Source organism: Schistocerca americana, chromosome 9, assembly GCF_021461395.2.
Source record: "Schistocerca americana isolate TAMUIC-IGC-003095 chromosome 9, iqSchAmer2.1, whole genome shotgun sequence".
Taxonomy (NCBI): Eukaryota; Metazoa; Arthropoda; class Insecta; order Orthoptera; family Acrididae; genus Schistocerca; species Schistocerca americana.
The window spans coordinates 168,967,733-168,983,398 of record NC_060127.1 but is presented as its reverse complement, the minus strand read 5'-3'; the positions used below and the strand labels follow the sequence as shown (position 1 = coordinate 168,983,398).

At 44.5% G+C, this 15,666-nt stretch overlaps 1 protein-coding gene across 1 annotated transcript in view; it reads left to right on the top strand.

Moving 5' to 3' along the window:
• Positions 1-12,240, top strand: part of LOC124550780 (potassium voltage-gated channel protein eag-like) — a 229,098-nt gene extending 216,858 nt beyond the window's left edge. Inside the window, exons 12-14 of the mRNA XM_047125504.1 lie at positions 5,184-5,261; positions 5,316-5,470; positions 12,072-12,240. Coding sequence (XP_046981460.1) covers positions 5,184-5,261; positions 5,316-5,470; positions 12,072-12,240 — 402 coding nt within the window. The remainder of the gene's footprint in view (positions 1-5,183; positions 5,262-5,315; positions 5,471-12,071) is intronic.
• Positions 12,241-15,666: the final 3,426 nt, after the last annotated feature.

Here is a 15,666-nt window from a genome sequence, read left to right as displayed (position 1 = left end):
AGGTTTCGGTTGCTGTGCTGTCTGGATCTTGTACGGGTACCAGTGTAAAACGAACCACAAAACTTTCCGTCCTGTTGATCGTGCACTCGGCTGTTCTCATGACTTTGCACGAGCGAGGAACATCCTGCATGCTCGGTTACAGCAAGAGTGACCTCATCCGTAACTTCCATCGGGACAGGACGCCTGCCTCTCCCAGGTGCCACACCAAGCTGACTCGAGCTTTTCAGTTTCACTATCATCTTCTACACTCCTGGAAATTGAAATAAGAACACCGTGAATTCATTGTCCCAGGAAGGGGAAACTTTATTGACACTTTCCTGGGGTCAGATACATCACATGATCACACTGACAGAACCACAGGCACATAGACACAGGCAACAGAGCATGCACAATGTCGGCACTAGTACAGTGTATATCCACCTTTCGCAGCAATGCAGGCTGCTATTCTCCCATGGAGACGATCGTAGAGATGCTGGATGTAGTCCTGTGGAACGGCTTGCCATGCCATTACCACCTGGCGCCTCAGTTGGACCAGCGTTCGTGCTGGACGTGCAGACCGCGTGAGACGACGCTTCATCCAGTCCCAAACATGCTCAATGGGGGACAGATCCGGAGATCTTGCTGGCCAGGGTAGTTGACTTACACCTTCTAGAGCACGTTGGGTGGCACGGGATACATGCGGACGTGCATTGTCCTGTTGGAACAGCAAGTTCCCTTGCCGGTCTAGGAATGGTAGAACGATGGGTTCGAAGACGGTTTGGATGTACCGTGCACTATTCAGTGTCCCCTCGACGATCACCAGTGGTGTACGGCCAGTGTAGGACATCGCTCCCCACACCATGATGCCGGGTGTTGGCCCTGTGTGCCTCGGTCGTATGCAGTCCTGATTGTGGCGCTCACCTGCACGGCGCCAAACACGCATACGACCATCATTGGCACCAAGGCAGAAGCGACTCTCATCGCTGAAGACGACACGTCTCCATTCGTCCCTCCATTCACGCCTGTCGCGACACCACTGGAGGCGGGCTGCACGATGTTGGGGCGTGAGCGGAAGACGGCCTAACGGTGTGCGGGACCGTAGCCCAGCTTCATGGAGACGGTTGCGAATGGTCCTCGCCGATACCCCAGGAGCAACAGTGTCCCTAATTTGCTGGGAAGTGGCGGTGCGGTCCCCTACGGCACTGCATAGGATCCTACGGTCTTGGCGTGCATCCGTGCGTCGCTGCGGTCCGGTCCCAGGTCGACGGGCACGTGCACCTTCCGCCGACCACTGGCGACAACATCGATGTGCTGTGGAGACCTCACGTCCCACGTGTTGAGCAATTCGGCGGTACGTCCACCCGGCCTCCCGCATGCCCACTATACGCCCTCGCTCAAAGTCCGTCAACTGCACATACGGTTCACGTCCACGCTGTCGCGGCATGCTACCAGTGTTAAAGACTGCGATGGAGCTCCGTATGCCACGGCAAACTGGCTGACACTGACGGCGGCGGTGCACAAATGCTGCGCAGCTAGCGCCATTCGACGGCCAACACCGCGGTTCCTGGTGTGTCCGTTGTGCCGTGCGTGTGATCATTGCTTGTACAGCCCTCTCACAGTGACCGGAGCAAGTATGGTGGGTCTGACACACCGGTGTCAATGTGTTCTTTTTTCCATTTCCAGGAGTGTATAAACCACTGAATGACATCGGGTTTCTCCTCAGACCTTTCAATCGGCGATACTCTCTCACTGGAGCACTGTAATTGCCGACGTTGACACAAACAGTTTTACTGACAGCGCAAGGATTCTCTTCTCGATTGCCATACTGTTCACTCACGTTATGAGTCGTGAAATGACGCCATGGATTTCATACCGTCATATATACAGCATACAGCACTAGATTAGCACCTGATGGGCAAAACTGAAACGAATTTTTTCAGGTTAAACAGGTTCTGCACATCGATACATTAGCATATCTACCAAGTTTCCCTGCCGTACGATAATTACAACCCACACTGGATACCTCAGATTAGCTGCACTTTGATTATAATCTTCCGGTACTTTGCTGCATTCGAAACGCAGATATATTTAATTTTTTCTTAATCTTCTGAGACGAGACCTATATATCTATCTCGAGATAATGGATCGTTCGTAGTGCACTCACTTCCGACCGTTTCCACAAAGAATGGAGTGAAACCGAAATATTCGTAACACTCCTCATATCTGATAAACGGTTCGAGCTATCGAAACATGTTTTTGGCAAATCATGCCACTGAAATTGGAGAGTATTTTGCCATACAGTTAATTAACATCAGAAGCTTTCTTAACCGCATTTTTCAGTAAAAATGTAAATTTGTTTACTTGCCATCGATAGCTGACGAAATAACAACTAATGTGGTTTTACAATAACGTAAATGATGGAACCACACGTTTATTTGTATATCCCTGACTTTTCCTAAATGGTTTGTTTAATAATACACTTTTTACGATCCTATTGCATTTGCAATTACAGCTGTATTAGCGTCTTGATTAGGTGAAACTGCGTAAAATACACTGTGTTATTGGAGAAGAAGCTAATTTTTAGATGACAATAGGAATAACAAAACAGATTTATAAATCACACGAAAATAAATCGTTCCTTGTGCTGCAGTTTCACCGTAATCACAGCAGTCGTAAATATTACGAAATATTTTCGCATTCTGCAACTATGCATCATGTCAGCTGTTTGCGATACATGAAATTTGTGACGAGCTCGCACTCGAACATAGACTTCCCATTTATCGGGAGCAGTCGCCTTAACCACTCCGGCTGTCCGAGAAAGCCTCCAGGACCGCTCCAGGTTGCCGTATGTTAGCAAGTCACAACCTGTATGCTCGCACAATTCGTGATTCCCGCATATGGAGACATATCTCATATCGTCATTTTAGCATGTTGAGGCATGGATACGTCATTGGTGGTTACATTGCATGCGTTTATACAGTGTATTTTCACAATACAATGCTATTCGGACTTGAATACGTGTCCAAAGAGCAATGTATTGTAATGATACAGACAGTGGATAAACACGTACAATGTAACCATCAATGATGTATCGTTGGCCAGATGTCCTAAAATGAGGATGTAAGATTTGTCTCCCTGTAGGGGAATCATTAATTGTGCCAACATAAGGGTTGTGGCAATAAAACGACTATTCACGTTGGTGTATAGAATGTACGAGTCTGGTGATATACTATCTGACTTTCGGAAAAGCAAGATCCACACAATTCCGAAGACTACAAGGGCCTACAAGTGCCAGAATTACTGCACAATCAGCTGAACGGATCATGCATCCAAGTTGCCGACAAGAATAGTATACACAAGAATGAAAAAGAAAATTAAGTATCTGTTAGATGGTGTTACGTTTGGCGTTAGGACGAGGCAGTTGTGGTGTTGTAGTTGATAATGGAAGTAAGACTAAAGAAAAATCGAGACACGTTTATAGGATTTGTCGACTTGGAGAAAGCGTTCGACGATGTCAAATAGAGCAAGATGTTCGAAATTCTAAGAAAAATAGCGGTAAGCTACAGGGAAAGACGGATAATATACATTGTGTACAAGAGCCAAGAGAGAACAATAATAGAACGAGACGCTCGAATTAAAACGTGTGTAAGACAGGGAGTATTCTTTCACCTCTACTGTTCAATCTATGTCGCGAAGAAGCAATGACGGAAATAAAATGTTCAAGCGTGGTATCAAAATTCAAGGAGAAAGGATGTCAGTGATACGATTCGCTCATGACATTTGTATCCTCACTGGAAGTGAAGAAGAATTACAGGATCTACTGACTGGAATGGACAGTCCAATGAGTACAGAATATGGACTGAGAGTAAATCAAAGAAAGACGAAATTAATGAGAAGTAGCGTAATTGAGAACAGCGAAGAGCTTAACATCAGTATTGGTGATCATGAAGTAGATGAAGTTCAAGAATTCTGCTACCTAGGCAACAAAATAACACATGGCGGACGGACAAAGGAGGACATAGAAAGCAGATCTGCAGCGCTGGATAGCCGCGCGGTCTAAAGCGCCTTGTCATGGCTCAATTGGCTCTGAGCACTATGGGACTCAACTGCTGTGGTCCCCTAGAGCTTAGAACTACTTAAACCTAACTAACCTAAGGACATCACACACATCCATGCCCGAGGCAGGATTCGAACCTGCGACCGTAGCGGTCGTGCGGTTCCAGACTGTAGCGCCTTTAACCGCTCGGCCACTCCGGCCGGCGCCTTGTCATGGTCCGCGCGGCTCCTCCCGGTAATCCAACGGGTATGTGTGTGTGTGTGTGTGTGTGTGTGTGTGTGTGTGTGTATGTGTGTCGTCCTTAGCGTATGTTAGTTAGGTTAGATTAATTAGTGTGAAAGCTTAGGGACCGATGACAGATGACCAGCACTGGCAAAAAGGGAATCCCTGGCAAAGGGAAGTGTACTAGTATCAAATATAGGCCTTAACTTGAGGAAGAAATTTCTGAGAATGTATGTCTGGACCACAACAATTGTATGGTAGTGAAACATGGACTGCGGAAAAACTGGAAAAGAAATGAATGGAAGCTTTTCAGAGGTGACGCTACAGAAGAATATTGAAAATTAGGTGGACTGATAAGGTAAGGAATTAAGAGGTACTACGCAAAATAGGAGAGGAACTGTCAAGGAGGAAGAACGGAATGGTTAAAGGGAGCTGCAGAGGGTAAAATCTATAGAGGGAAACGGAACTTGGAATGCATTCAGCAAGTAATTGAGTATGTGGGTTGCAAGTGCTACTGTGAGATGAAGAGGTTGGTGCAGAAGAGAAATTCGTGGCGGGACGCATCAAACCAGTTACGAAAATGAAAAAGAAAAAGAAAAGGTTGTGCGTATGTGATATATGGAATTTTGGATCGGTACTGGAGGTACGATCGGATGCAGAAGTGGTTAGGCCGACTGCTTGTGATGAGCGAGAAATGCAGGTGCGAGTCCCTGTCAGGCAAAAATTTCCTTGTGTCGCAAACAGCCAACATCAGTGCGAGGTCGCACAACGCGAAACTATTTCATAGTGTTCCGCTTCAGAAGTGCACCGACCCCACCACTACCGTCGTTCCCTCCCAGCTAGGAGCCAAGTAACACTGTACGCCCTGTACTGTCCACCGTCCGGCGTACCAGAGCGCAGTGAGCAGCAATGCGGCACTGTCCAGGTGGGCCGCATGGAGGAGATGCTGGCCGAGATCGTGCAGAGGCTCGGCCCCGCCCCCACCCCCGCCCCCGCGCCGGAGGCGGCCGCCCCCGACGCGGCGGCTGGAGGAGCGTCGGCGGCGGACGTGTCGCAGGTGAGCCTCCAGCCCAAGCCGCAGCAACAGTCTGCCACGCCCACCTCGTCCTCGTCGTCTTCTGGCGGCGGCGGCGGCGGGGGCGGAGCCACCATCCCGGTACCAGTCAGCGGGGGTGGAAACGGCGTGGGAGGCCTCGTTCTCAGGAAAAGGAGGTGGGTACCCACAGCCACGCCCACAGCTGTCACATAGTTAATGCCCCACACACTGCCAACTCACTTTAGTCGCACCTTCCACGCCAGCAACTTCCTCAGCCCTTTAATTTCTTTCCCTGTCTGGCCTGTAAATTCGCAAGAAACATCTCTTCATTTCTCGCTAAAGAAGACTCATCTTTTAATGTTTATACATTAATGGTCAATTTCTCACTGTTGTGTGTCAAATCTTGTAATATACACTTATTGTAAGCTTTCATTTTCGAACAAACAGAAAGTTTAGGGCAGTTTTGTCAAATAAAGAATTGGAGACTGTGGCTATTATATGAAATAAATTGTTAGAGGCGTACAGCAACATGCCACAAGCTGGTTTTAGGTTATGTTATTCAAAAAGTACTCTTACCTGTTTCGATTTGACACAATTAATCGTCACACGGCTTCCGTGTTTTCGTCAAAACAAACGATGCGTCGGTTTACTGGCGAGCTGCCAACGATAAACGGTAATACACAATTACAAACGTGTAGCAAAGATGGTTGTGCTACAGATTTGTGTTAGAATACAACTTACGTGAAATTCCCATCTGGCTCATTCGTTTTTTGCAGTTTTCTTCCAACGAAATATATGCAAAGATGTTCGTATTTTCACCATCACATACGTCGGTTTGCATCGTAAAACTATTATATAGTTTAGTCACAAAACGAATTTCCAACGTGCACCACGTGTTTTGATTCAAACCTATGAAAACAATTACAGAATTTACATAATGCAGCCGCGCGGGGTAGCCGTGCGGTCTAGGGCGCCTTGTCGGAGGTTCGAGTCCTCCATCGGGCAGGGGAGTGTGTGATGTCTTCAGCGTAAGTTAGTTGAAGTAGTGTGTAAGCTTAGGGACCGATGACGTCAGCAGTGTGGTCCCATAAAACTTATCATAAATTTCCAAATTTACAGAGTACACGGGTGTCAAAGACGCTGCGATACAATGAGGCAAAGGTATGGCTTTTTCAGAAAGGACGCCTAAATTATATTTGTGTTAAACTGAAGAAGTTCTTTACGTTAAGTGTAGGGCATTAAATACAGGCAGATAATTACTGTGTTGCAAACTTCTTTCATACAACGATAGATAAATAAATGTGGGTAAGAAAGTGTGTGATATCCTTAGGTGCTATTTGAAGAGTGATCATGGAAATATATTAAAATTTATTAATATTTAGTTTCGTAAATAATGTTGGCTATTATAGAGACATGCAATATTGTACGATATTTTACTTGATATGCAACAGGTGTCTATATTGGAGTGTGGAAAACAGTTCCAGGAAGTCTGACAGGAAATGAGTGTTACAAACTGCGTCTGCTCGTCAAGGATATTGTCAGGGGAACCGTTTTCTGTGTGTTTATTTCTATTTGCTCTAACAGATTCACAGTGGCTCCTTTTTTTGCTAACTGTAATATTTTCTCTCAGCGTTTCTCACTGAATGGTTTTCTTCTGCAGTGTGGACTGCAAATGTGTATTTGTTCAAGTTTCCTAGTCTAAACCGTCAAGGTGGCCTTTGTGCCTAATTTCGAATCCTCCGCCTATCTGACCAATGTAGAATTTCAGCCACACATCAGATTGGAGCTTGTATATTGCTGTTCTACGCTGAGTCGAAACGTCTGGGTCTGTTTGCCACCACCATATCTAAGATGTCATCTTCATGAGTCTGTTCTCCAATTAACTCCTGAAGATAATTTTCAGATAAGGCACTTGGAACAATTTCATATGATGCACTATACCACAAAATCAAACTCGAGGCTTTGTGTTTCGGGATAGTAGTTCTGCAACTGTATAGCACTGAGTTTAGTTGTACCGTTCAAGTACGAGGTGCGTTCAAGTTCTAAGGCCTCCGATTTTTTTTCTCCGGACTGGAAAGAGATAGAAACATGCGCATTGTTTTAAAATGAGGCCGTGTTCATTGTCAATACGTCCCAGAGATGGCAGCACCGTACGGCAGATGGAATTTTACCGCCAGCAGCGAGAATGAGAACTGTTTTAAATACTTAAAATGGCGACGTTTTCCTTACTTGAACAGCGTGCAATCATTCGTTTTCTGAATTTGCGTGGTGTGAAACCAATTGAAATTCATCAACAGCTGAAGGAGACATGTGGTGATTGAGTTATGGATGTGTCGAAAGTGCGTTCGTGGGTGCGAAAGTTTAATGAAGGCAGAACATCATGTGACAACAAACCGAAACAACCTCGGGCTCGCACAAGCCGGTCTGACGACACGATCGAGAAAGTGGAGAGAATTGTTTTGGGGGATCGCCGAATGACTGTAGAACAGATCGCCTCCAGAGTTGGCATTTCTGTGGGTTCTATGCACGCAATCCTGCATGACGACCTGAAAATGCGAAAAGTGTCTTCCAGGTGGGTGCCACGAATGCTGACGGACGACCGCATGGCTGCCCATGTGGCATGTTGCCAAGCAATGTTCACGCACAACGACAGCATGAATGGGACTTTCTTTTCGTCGGTTGTGACAATGGATCAGACGTGGATGCCATTTTTCAATCCAGAAACAAAGCGCCAGTCAGCTCAATGGAAGCACACAGATTCACCGCCACCAAAAAAATTTCGGGTAACCGCCAGTGCTGAAAAAATGATGGTGTCCATGTTCTGGGACAGCGAGGGCGTAATCCTTACCCATTGCGTTTCAAAGGGCACTACGGTAACAGGTGCATCCTACGAAAATGTTTTGAAGAACAAATTCCTTCCTGCACTGCAACAAAAATGTCCGGGAACGGCTGCGCGTGTGCTGTTTCACCGAGACAACGCACCCGCACATCGAGCTAACGTTACGCAACAGTTTCTTCGTGATAACAACTTTGAAGTGATTCCTCATGCTCCCTACTCACCTGACCTGGCTCCTAGTGACTTTTGGCTTTTTCCAACAATGAAAGACACTCTCCGTGGCCGCACATTCACCAGCCATGCTGCTATTGCCTCAGCGATTTTACAGTGGTCAAAACAAACTCCTAAAGAAGCCTTCGCCGCTGCCGTGGAATCATGGCGTCAGCGTTGTGAAAAATGTGTACGCCTGCAGGGCGATTACATCGAGAAGTAACGCCAGTTTCATCGATTTCGGGTGAGTAGTTAATTAGAAAAAAAATCGGAGGCCTTAGAACTTGAATGCACCTCGTATACCAGTACACTGTCTTATGAATCATAGAACTTGTTGCGCACAGTTTGACTTTCTTGTAAAAATCCGTTCGTGCTCTTTGGCATCAAGTTGTATGAGTACTAGGGGATGGAGATCTCTGAGCAGCACGTTGCAAGGCATCCCAGATATCCTCAATAACGTTCATATCTGGGGAGTTTGGTGGCCAGCGGAAGTATTTAAATTCAGAAGAGTGTTCCTGGAGCCACTCTGTAGCAATTCACGATGTGTTGGGTATCGCATAGTCCCGCTGGAATTGCCCAAGTCCATCGGAATGCACAGTGGATATGAATGGATGCAGACAGGATGATTACGTCCATGTCACCTGTCAGATTCGTATCTAGACTTATTAGCGACCCCATATCACTCCAGCTGCACACGCCCCACACCATTATAGAGCCACCACCGTCTTGAACAGTCCCCGGCTGATATACAGCGTCTATTGATTCTTGAGTTTGTCTCCATACCCTACACGTCCATCCGCTCGATACAATCTGAAACGAGACTCGTACGACCAGGCAACATGTTTACAGACATCAATAGTCCAATGTCGGTGTTGATGGACCCGGGCGAGCCGTAAAGTTTTGTAGCGTGCAGTCACACGAGTGGGCCTTAGGCTCCCAAAGCCCATGTCGATGACTTGTTGATGGCCCATCATTGAAATCTGCAGCAATTTGCGGAAGGGTTGCACTTGTGTCATGCTGAACGGTTCTCTTTAGTCGTCGTTGGTCTCGTTCTTGCAGTATCTTTCTCCGGTCGCAGCGATATCGGAGATTTGGGGTTTTACCGGATTCCTCATATTGACGGCACACGCGTGAAATGGTTGTACAGAAAAATACCTACTTCGTCGCTACCTCGGATATGCTGTGCCCCATCGCTCGTGCGCCGACTATAACACCACGTTCAGACTCACTTAAATCTTGATAACGTGCCATTGTAGCAGCAGTAACCGATCTAACAACTGCACCAGACACTTGTCTTATATAGGTGTTGCCAACCGCAGTGCCGTATTCTGCCAGTTTACGTATCTCGGTATCTGAATACACATGCCTATACCAGTTTCTTCGGCGCTTCAGTGCATATTGCTTCCTCCTGCGTATAATTCCATAAGATCAGGGAGATAAAATTAAAGAGTTTCGAGCCCACACGGAGGCTTACTGGCAATCGTTCTTCCCTCGCACTATTCGAAACTGGAAAAGGAAAGGGACAAGTGACAGTAGTACACAAAGTACCCTCCGCCTAACACCGGAAGGTCACTTGCGGAGTATAGAAGTAGGTGTAGGCGTAGCCACAAGTCACGAAAAGTCAGGTACAGCAATGATGACATGGTGTATTACTTTATTGCTGTGGCAGATTTCTGTTGACAGCCATAGGGCACACATAATGTAAGGAAACTGGTCAGGTGTGAGAATGACTCATGCATGGAGGGTTCTGCATAAGGTTAATTACGTACATAGACAGTTCATCTAATTTGTGAACTCTCGACAGTTTTTCCCTGTTATCCACATTCATACTGGTAAGACATCGAACCCAATCAGTCCAAGACGTTCGAGAATTTTTAATTTTAATGTCGGACAGTAAATGACAAAAGAAGTATAATTGAAAATTAACAATTTTATAATTTTTTTTTCCTTTACTTGTACTGTGAAATCTAGGTTCCTGCTGAATTCTAGGTAAATGGGAAATAGGCTACGGGTCTTTTTTTGTTTGTAGTTATCAATATACAGGGTGTTTCAAAAATGACTGGTATATTTGAAACGGCATTAAAAACTAAACGAGCAGCGATTGACATACACCGTTTGTTGGAATATGCTTGGGACAACAGCACATTTTCAGGCAGACAAACTTTCGAAATTACAGTAGTTACAATTTACAACAACAGATGGCGCTGCAAGTGATGTGAAAGATATAGAAGACAACGCAGTCTGTGGGTGCGCCATTCTGTACGTCGTCTTTCTGCTGTAAGCGTGTGCTGTTCACAACGTGCAAGTGTGCTGTAGACAACATGGTTTATTCCTTAGAACAGAGGATTTTTCTGGTGTTGGAATTCCACCGCCTAGAACACAGTGTTGTTGCAACAAGATGAAGTTTTCAACGGAGGTTTAATGTAACCAAAGGACCGAAAAGCGATACAATAAAGGATCTGTTTGAAAAATTTCAACGGACTGGGAACGTGACGGATGAATGTGCTGGAAAGGTTTGACGACCGCGGTAGGCAACCACAGAGGGCAACGCGCAGCTAGTGCAGCAGGTGATCCAACAGCGGCCTCGGGTTTCCGTTCGCCGTGTTGCAGCTGCGGTCCAAATGACGCCAACGTCCACATATCGTCTCATGCGCCAGAGTTTACACCTCTATCCATACAAAATTCAAACGCGGCAACCCCTCAGCGCCGCTACCATTGCTGCACGAGAGACATTCGCTAACGATATAGTGCACAGGATTGATGATGGCGATATGCATGTGGGCAGCATTTGGTTTACTGACGAAGCTTATTTTTACCTGGACGGCTTCGTCAATAAACAGAACTGGCGCATATGGGGAACCGAAAAGCCCCATGTTGCAGTCCCATCGTCCCTGCATCCTCAAAAAGTACTGGTCTGGGCCGCCATTTCTTCCAAAGGAATCATTGGCCCATTTTTCAGATCCGAAACGATTACTGCATCACGCTATCTGGACATTCTTCGTGAATTTGTGGCGGTACAAACTGCCTTAGACGGCACTGCGAACACCTCGTGGTTTATGCAAGATGGTGCCCGGCCACATCGCACGGCCGACGTCTTTAATTTCCTGAATGAATATTTCGATGATCGTGTGATTGCTTTGGGCTATCCGAAACATACAGGAGGTGGCGTGGATTGGTCTCCCTATTCGCCAGACATGAACCCCTGTGACTTCTTTCTGTGGGGACACTTGAAAGACCAGGTGTACCGCCAGAATCCAGAAACAACTGAACAGCTGAAGCAGTACATCTCATCTGCATGTGAAGCCATTCCGCCAGACACGTTGTCAAAGGTTTCGGGTAATTTCGTTCAGAGACTACGCCATATTATTGCTACGCATGGTGGATATGTGGAAAATATCGTACTATAGAGCTTCCCAGATCGCAGCGCCATCTGTTGTTGAAAATTGTAACTACTGTAATTTCGAAAGTTTGTCTGCCTGAAAATGTACTGTTGTCCCAAGCATATTGAAACAAACGGTGTATTTCTATCGCTGCTCGTTTAGTTTTTATTGCCGTTTCAAATATACCGGTCATTTTTGAAACACCCTGTATGTGACATAAAGGCCGTATCTTTTGACTGGATTGAGTTATTTGTCAGGCATTCTATTTAACCAGAACCAGATAACCCCAAGTATTCGAAAAGTAATGTAATGCCAGCACAGCGGACTTGTGACCCTCTGCTGTGCACACAGGTCCAAGTCCAGGAACAAGGGCGCTGCTCCCGGGGTGCCCACCACGAGCTCGCCGAGGACTTCCCCGACGGAGACGACGAGGATGCTGCCGCCCACGGAGGAGGCGGACTCGGGGGCCTCGTCCGAGGAGAAGAGGTCCTCGTACCGCCGCTCCAGGGAGTTCCTGTAGCGACTGTCTGCCCAGCTGCCTCGTGCGGACCAGCCCTGAGCGAGGGCAGCGCCCGCCCGTCACCCGACAGCTGGTGCCCGGCTCCGGGTCGCGTCACGGTATCCCGAGTGCCTCCACCTCAGTCGCCTTGCCGTTGGGTCCAGAAAGTGTGATGTGAACGGTCAAAGTAGGATTTCACCACCTTGAGCTTCTACGCAAAGCCAACATCTGAACCCAAGTTCGCAGTGATAATCTGTGGAACTGTGTCGCCTCATCAAGTTGGGATTAGGTTCGTGGTTATGATAACTGCTCTCCTGGGTAAATATTTCTTGGATTTCTTGCCACATCAGGCTTTCTTTACTCAAGCTTTCAACGACTTCCTCTGCCTTCATCGTCACGAGTTCACCACTGTTCTAATAGACCATGTGGTAAAATCGAAGGTATCTGGCCGAATTATGTCGTCCAAATTCTACCACAAATTAGTCAGTGTCTATGATGGAGGAACAATAGAAGCAATACTGATTCCATCAGATGTTAGAGAACTCTGCATACTTCCCTGTAGCCTTTCAGGATTGAATGCCCATCTCCATGTAGTTACCATCCTCGTTAAAGATATTATTACACATTCTGATTGCAATATCTTCTTTGATTGCAGGATTCCAGTAGTTAGTAAAAGGCAGCCGTGGTCTCATTGTTCCCAGTTACCTGTGTGCAGGATCTCTTTCATTTTCTAGGATGATCATGAAATAGATTGAATATCTTGTCTACCCAGGACTGCTCCGCAGAAAGAATAGAGTTCTATTGGCTTATAATCTTGTGATGATTGAGCGTCTCTGTGTTTTCATTTCTTAGCGATAGTTAATCTAACACCTCATTCATTTGCTTCCGCAACACTTTCCCAGGTACCTGATTACAGAATCTAGGTGGTCCTTGTCAAAAAAAGTTCCAGCTTTGTGTATCATTGTGCTTAAAACTGCTCTGTTTTGGTCTCAATGGTGAAAGCTGACTAATCTATCATCAAACGGAATCTGAATCGCTATCAATTTTCCTCCACCATGAACATCTCAGGTAGTACGAGAACTTCCAACTCCTTTACTCTGTGGTTTGACAGATAGAATTCCAGTAGTTACGTACAAAAGTATCACAAGACATCAAGTGTGGAGAAACATGTATCACAAAATGTCACCTCGAGAAACCTTCGTAGGCGTTGCTACTCCCTACCCACTTCCTTGTTCATTTTTATTGTCACTCCTTGTCTTCATGGCTATATAGCTGGAATACATTCCATTCACAAGTACATCAATTTCAGGATTTGTGGCTCCAAATCGGTGGTTAACTTATACATCTCCATATGAGCAATAAGGTAGACACCTATTGTTGATGAGTTGACAACATTTAATTGACTGTAGAATGAAGATGTAGGTAAAACTAAAATATGATCTTCTGACAAGGAAACATTACTTACGTTCGTTCTGCAGTTGATAGTGTGACATAAGAGGTATATAAGTTATGACTGAAAAGCTGAATCACCTCAAGAGCAACTACCCAATGATCTGGAGGGCAAATGATATGTCAGTTCTGAAACAGGAAGGCTAAGATTCATTTAACAGTTTTATGGCACCACATTACTTTAACTGCAGAAGTTACCTTGTGAAAGAAACATCCATCCAATATGTATCTTTCTTTTCAAATGTGTTAACTCAACTTACAGCCTTATTTTGCAACTTAAATGGGCTCTTATCTCTTGTTTATAGCATTTGTTGCAAGTTTCTGGCTTTTTTATCATTACTTGTTTGGAACTACAGTTGAGTGTATTTTGGTTGCAAATGGAGAGATACTATTGCAGTTTAGTGTGTCCCCTACATATTTCAGCTATCAGACGTGGTACAAAATAAAGTAAAAAATAATCTCACCACCAAGCACACCTTGCAGTATTACTACACTGTAACGTGATGCAGATCATCAGCAATTCTTCAAAAAAAGAATTGGTTTTATTTAATGTGGCTGAGTCCACTGAAGCTCAAGGTGAATTAGCGTGAAAAAATTCTGTTACAATATGTACTGATCGGTGCAGTGGAAATACTTATTAGATTTTACGAATCTAGGTAATGCATTCTCTATCATCAGGAACACCTGATGCCACAGTGAATAAATGACGATTCCATTAAATACATTTGCTTGTAACTGGTGCTGAAAGTCTCAGAAGTTACGGGAAAAAATTGTAAATTGTGAAACTTCTTGCTAATGGTGCCTGCTGCAGGGTACCAAATGCCTTAAATCATGTAGACTTGGCTCGTTTAAGTCGAGCCTTCTGAGCAGAAATAATTTTTTTTTCTTGTGTTGATTTGCTAGGTTATCAGACGTGTTTCCATGTTTGGTGGACATTAACATTACTTTCGTGCTTCAGTGAAGATGAGAGTGGTAACTGCTACAGTATGTGGCTACAATTGCAATAGTGAAGAAACTTGTTTTAGTTTTAATAAACAAGCGTCCATTGGATGTGTACCTGTTGTAGGTGAAGAAATATATGTTACTGGAGAGGTTTTCTGTAATAGATAACCTGAAGAAAGTGTATGCTCTACATGCTGTAATTCAACATGTTAAGTCATATTTTTTCTATAACAATTGCAAATTGTGAGAGAAGTTTTTGACATATGGATCATTTTTACTTTATGCATAAAATTTCATTGGTGTGAAACTGAGGTTTGTGTGGCTGACGATAATACATAAAGTAATTCATTAAGCAGACATCCATTTGTTATGCACATTCCTTGTTATATTTCTTATTTTACGACTTTAGAAGCAGAAGTAAGCTTTTAGCAATAACAAAAAGTGTTCCAAAAAGATCTAGACTGTGCTTTGCAGGAAGAGTACAGACTTTATACTTAAGGTGATGGGAAGTAGATCAATTTAAGAAATGAAGTGATGGCAAACCTTTTTTAAAACTATCATGATTTGAATCTCTTTTGTGACTCTTTTAATTTCTATTTCCTTATGTTACAAAGGGAACTCGTTCCTATCTTTGTGGCCATGCTTGTTTTCAGATTTCATAAATTATGTGCAGTATAATTATAAAATTTGAAGACAGTCTATGACATTCCAAATTTGGACCTGAAAATAGCACTGAGTATGAGACTGACGGAATATATTTATTTTATTGTTCTAAGTAGTGAATAATATCTTTATACCATTAAAAATTTGCTCAGTTTTTGCAATAGCATTTAGTGAAACATTTGTAGAGTAATACAGTTACTTTAAACTCAGCAGTTAATACATCAAGCTTGCTTCTTTTTGTCATTTTATCTTGTTGAGAATATAGCTGGTGGTTTACAGTTTGAGATGTAATGATGACAGTGGTAGATCAGGACATAAAAATATTAGCTATAAGAGAAAGAAACACTGAGAATGAAATATTAAAAGGTAGATTATACCTAGGGAAATTTTTGG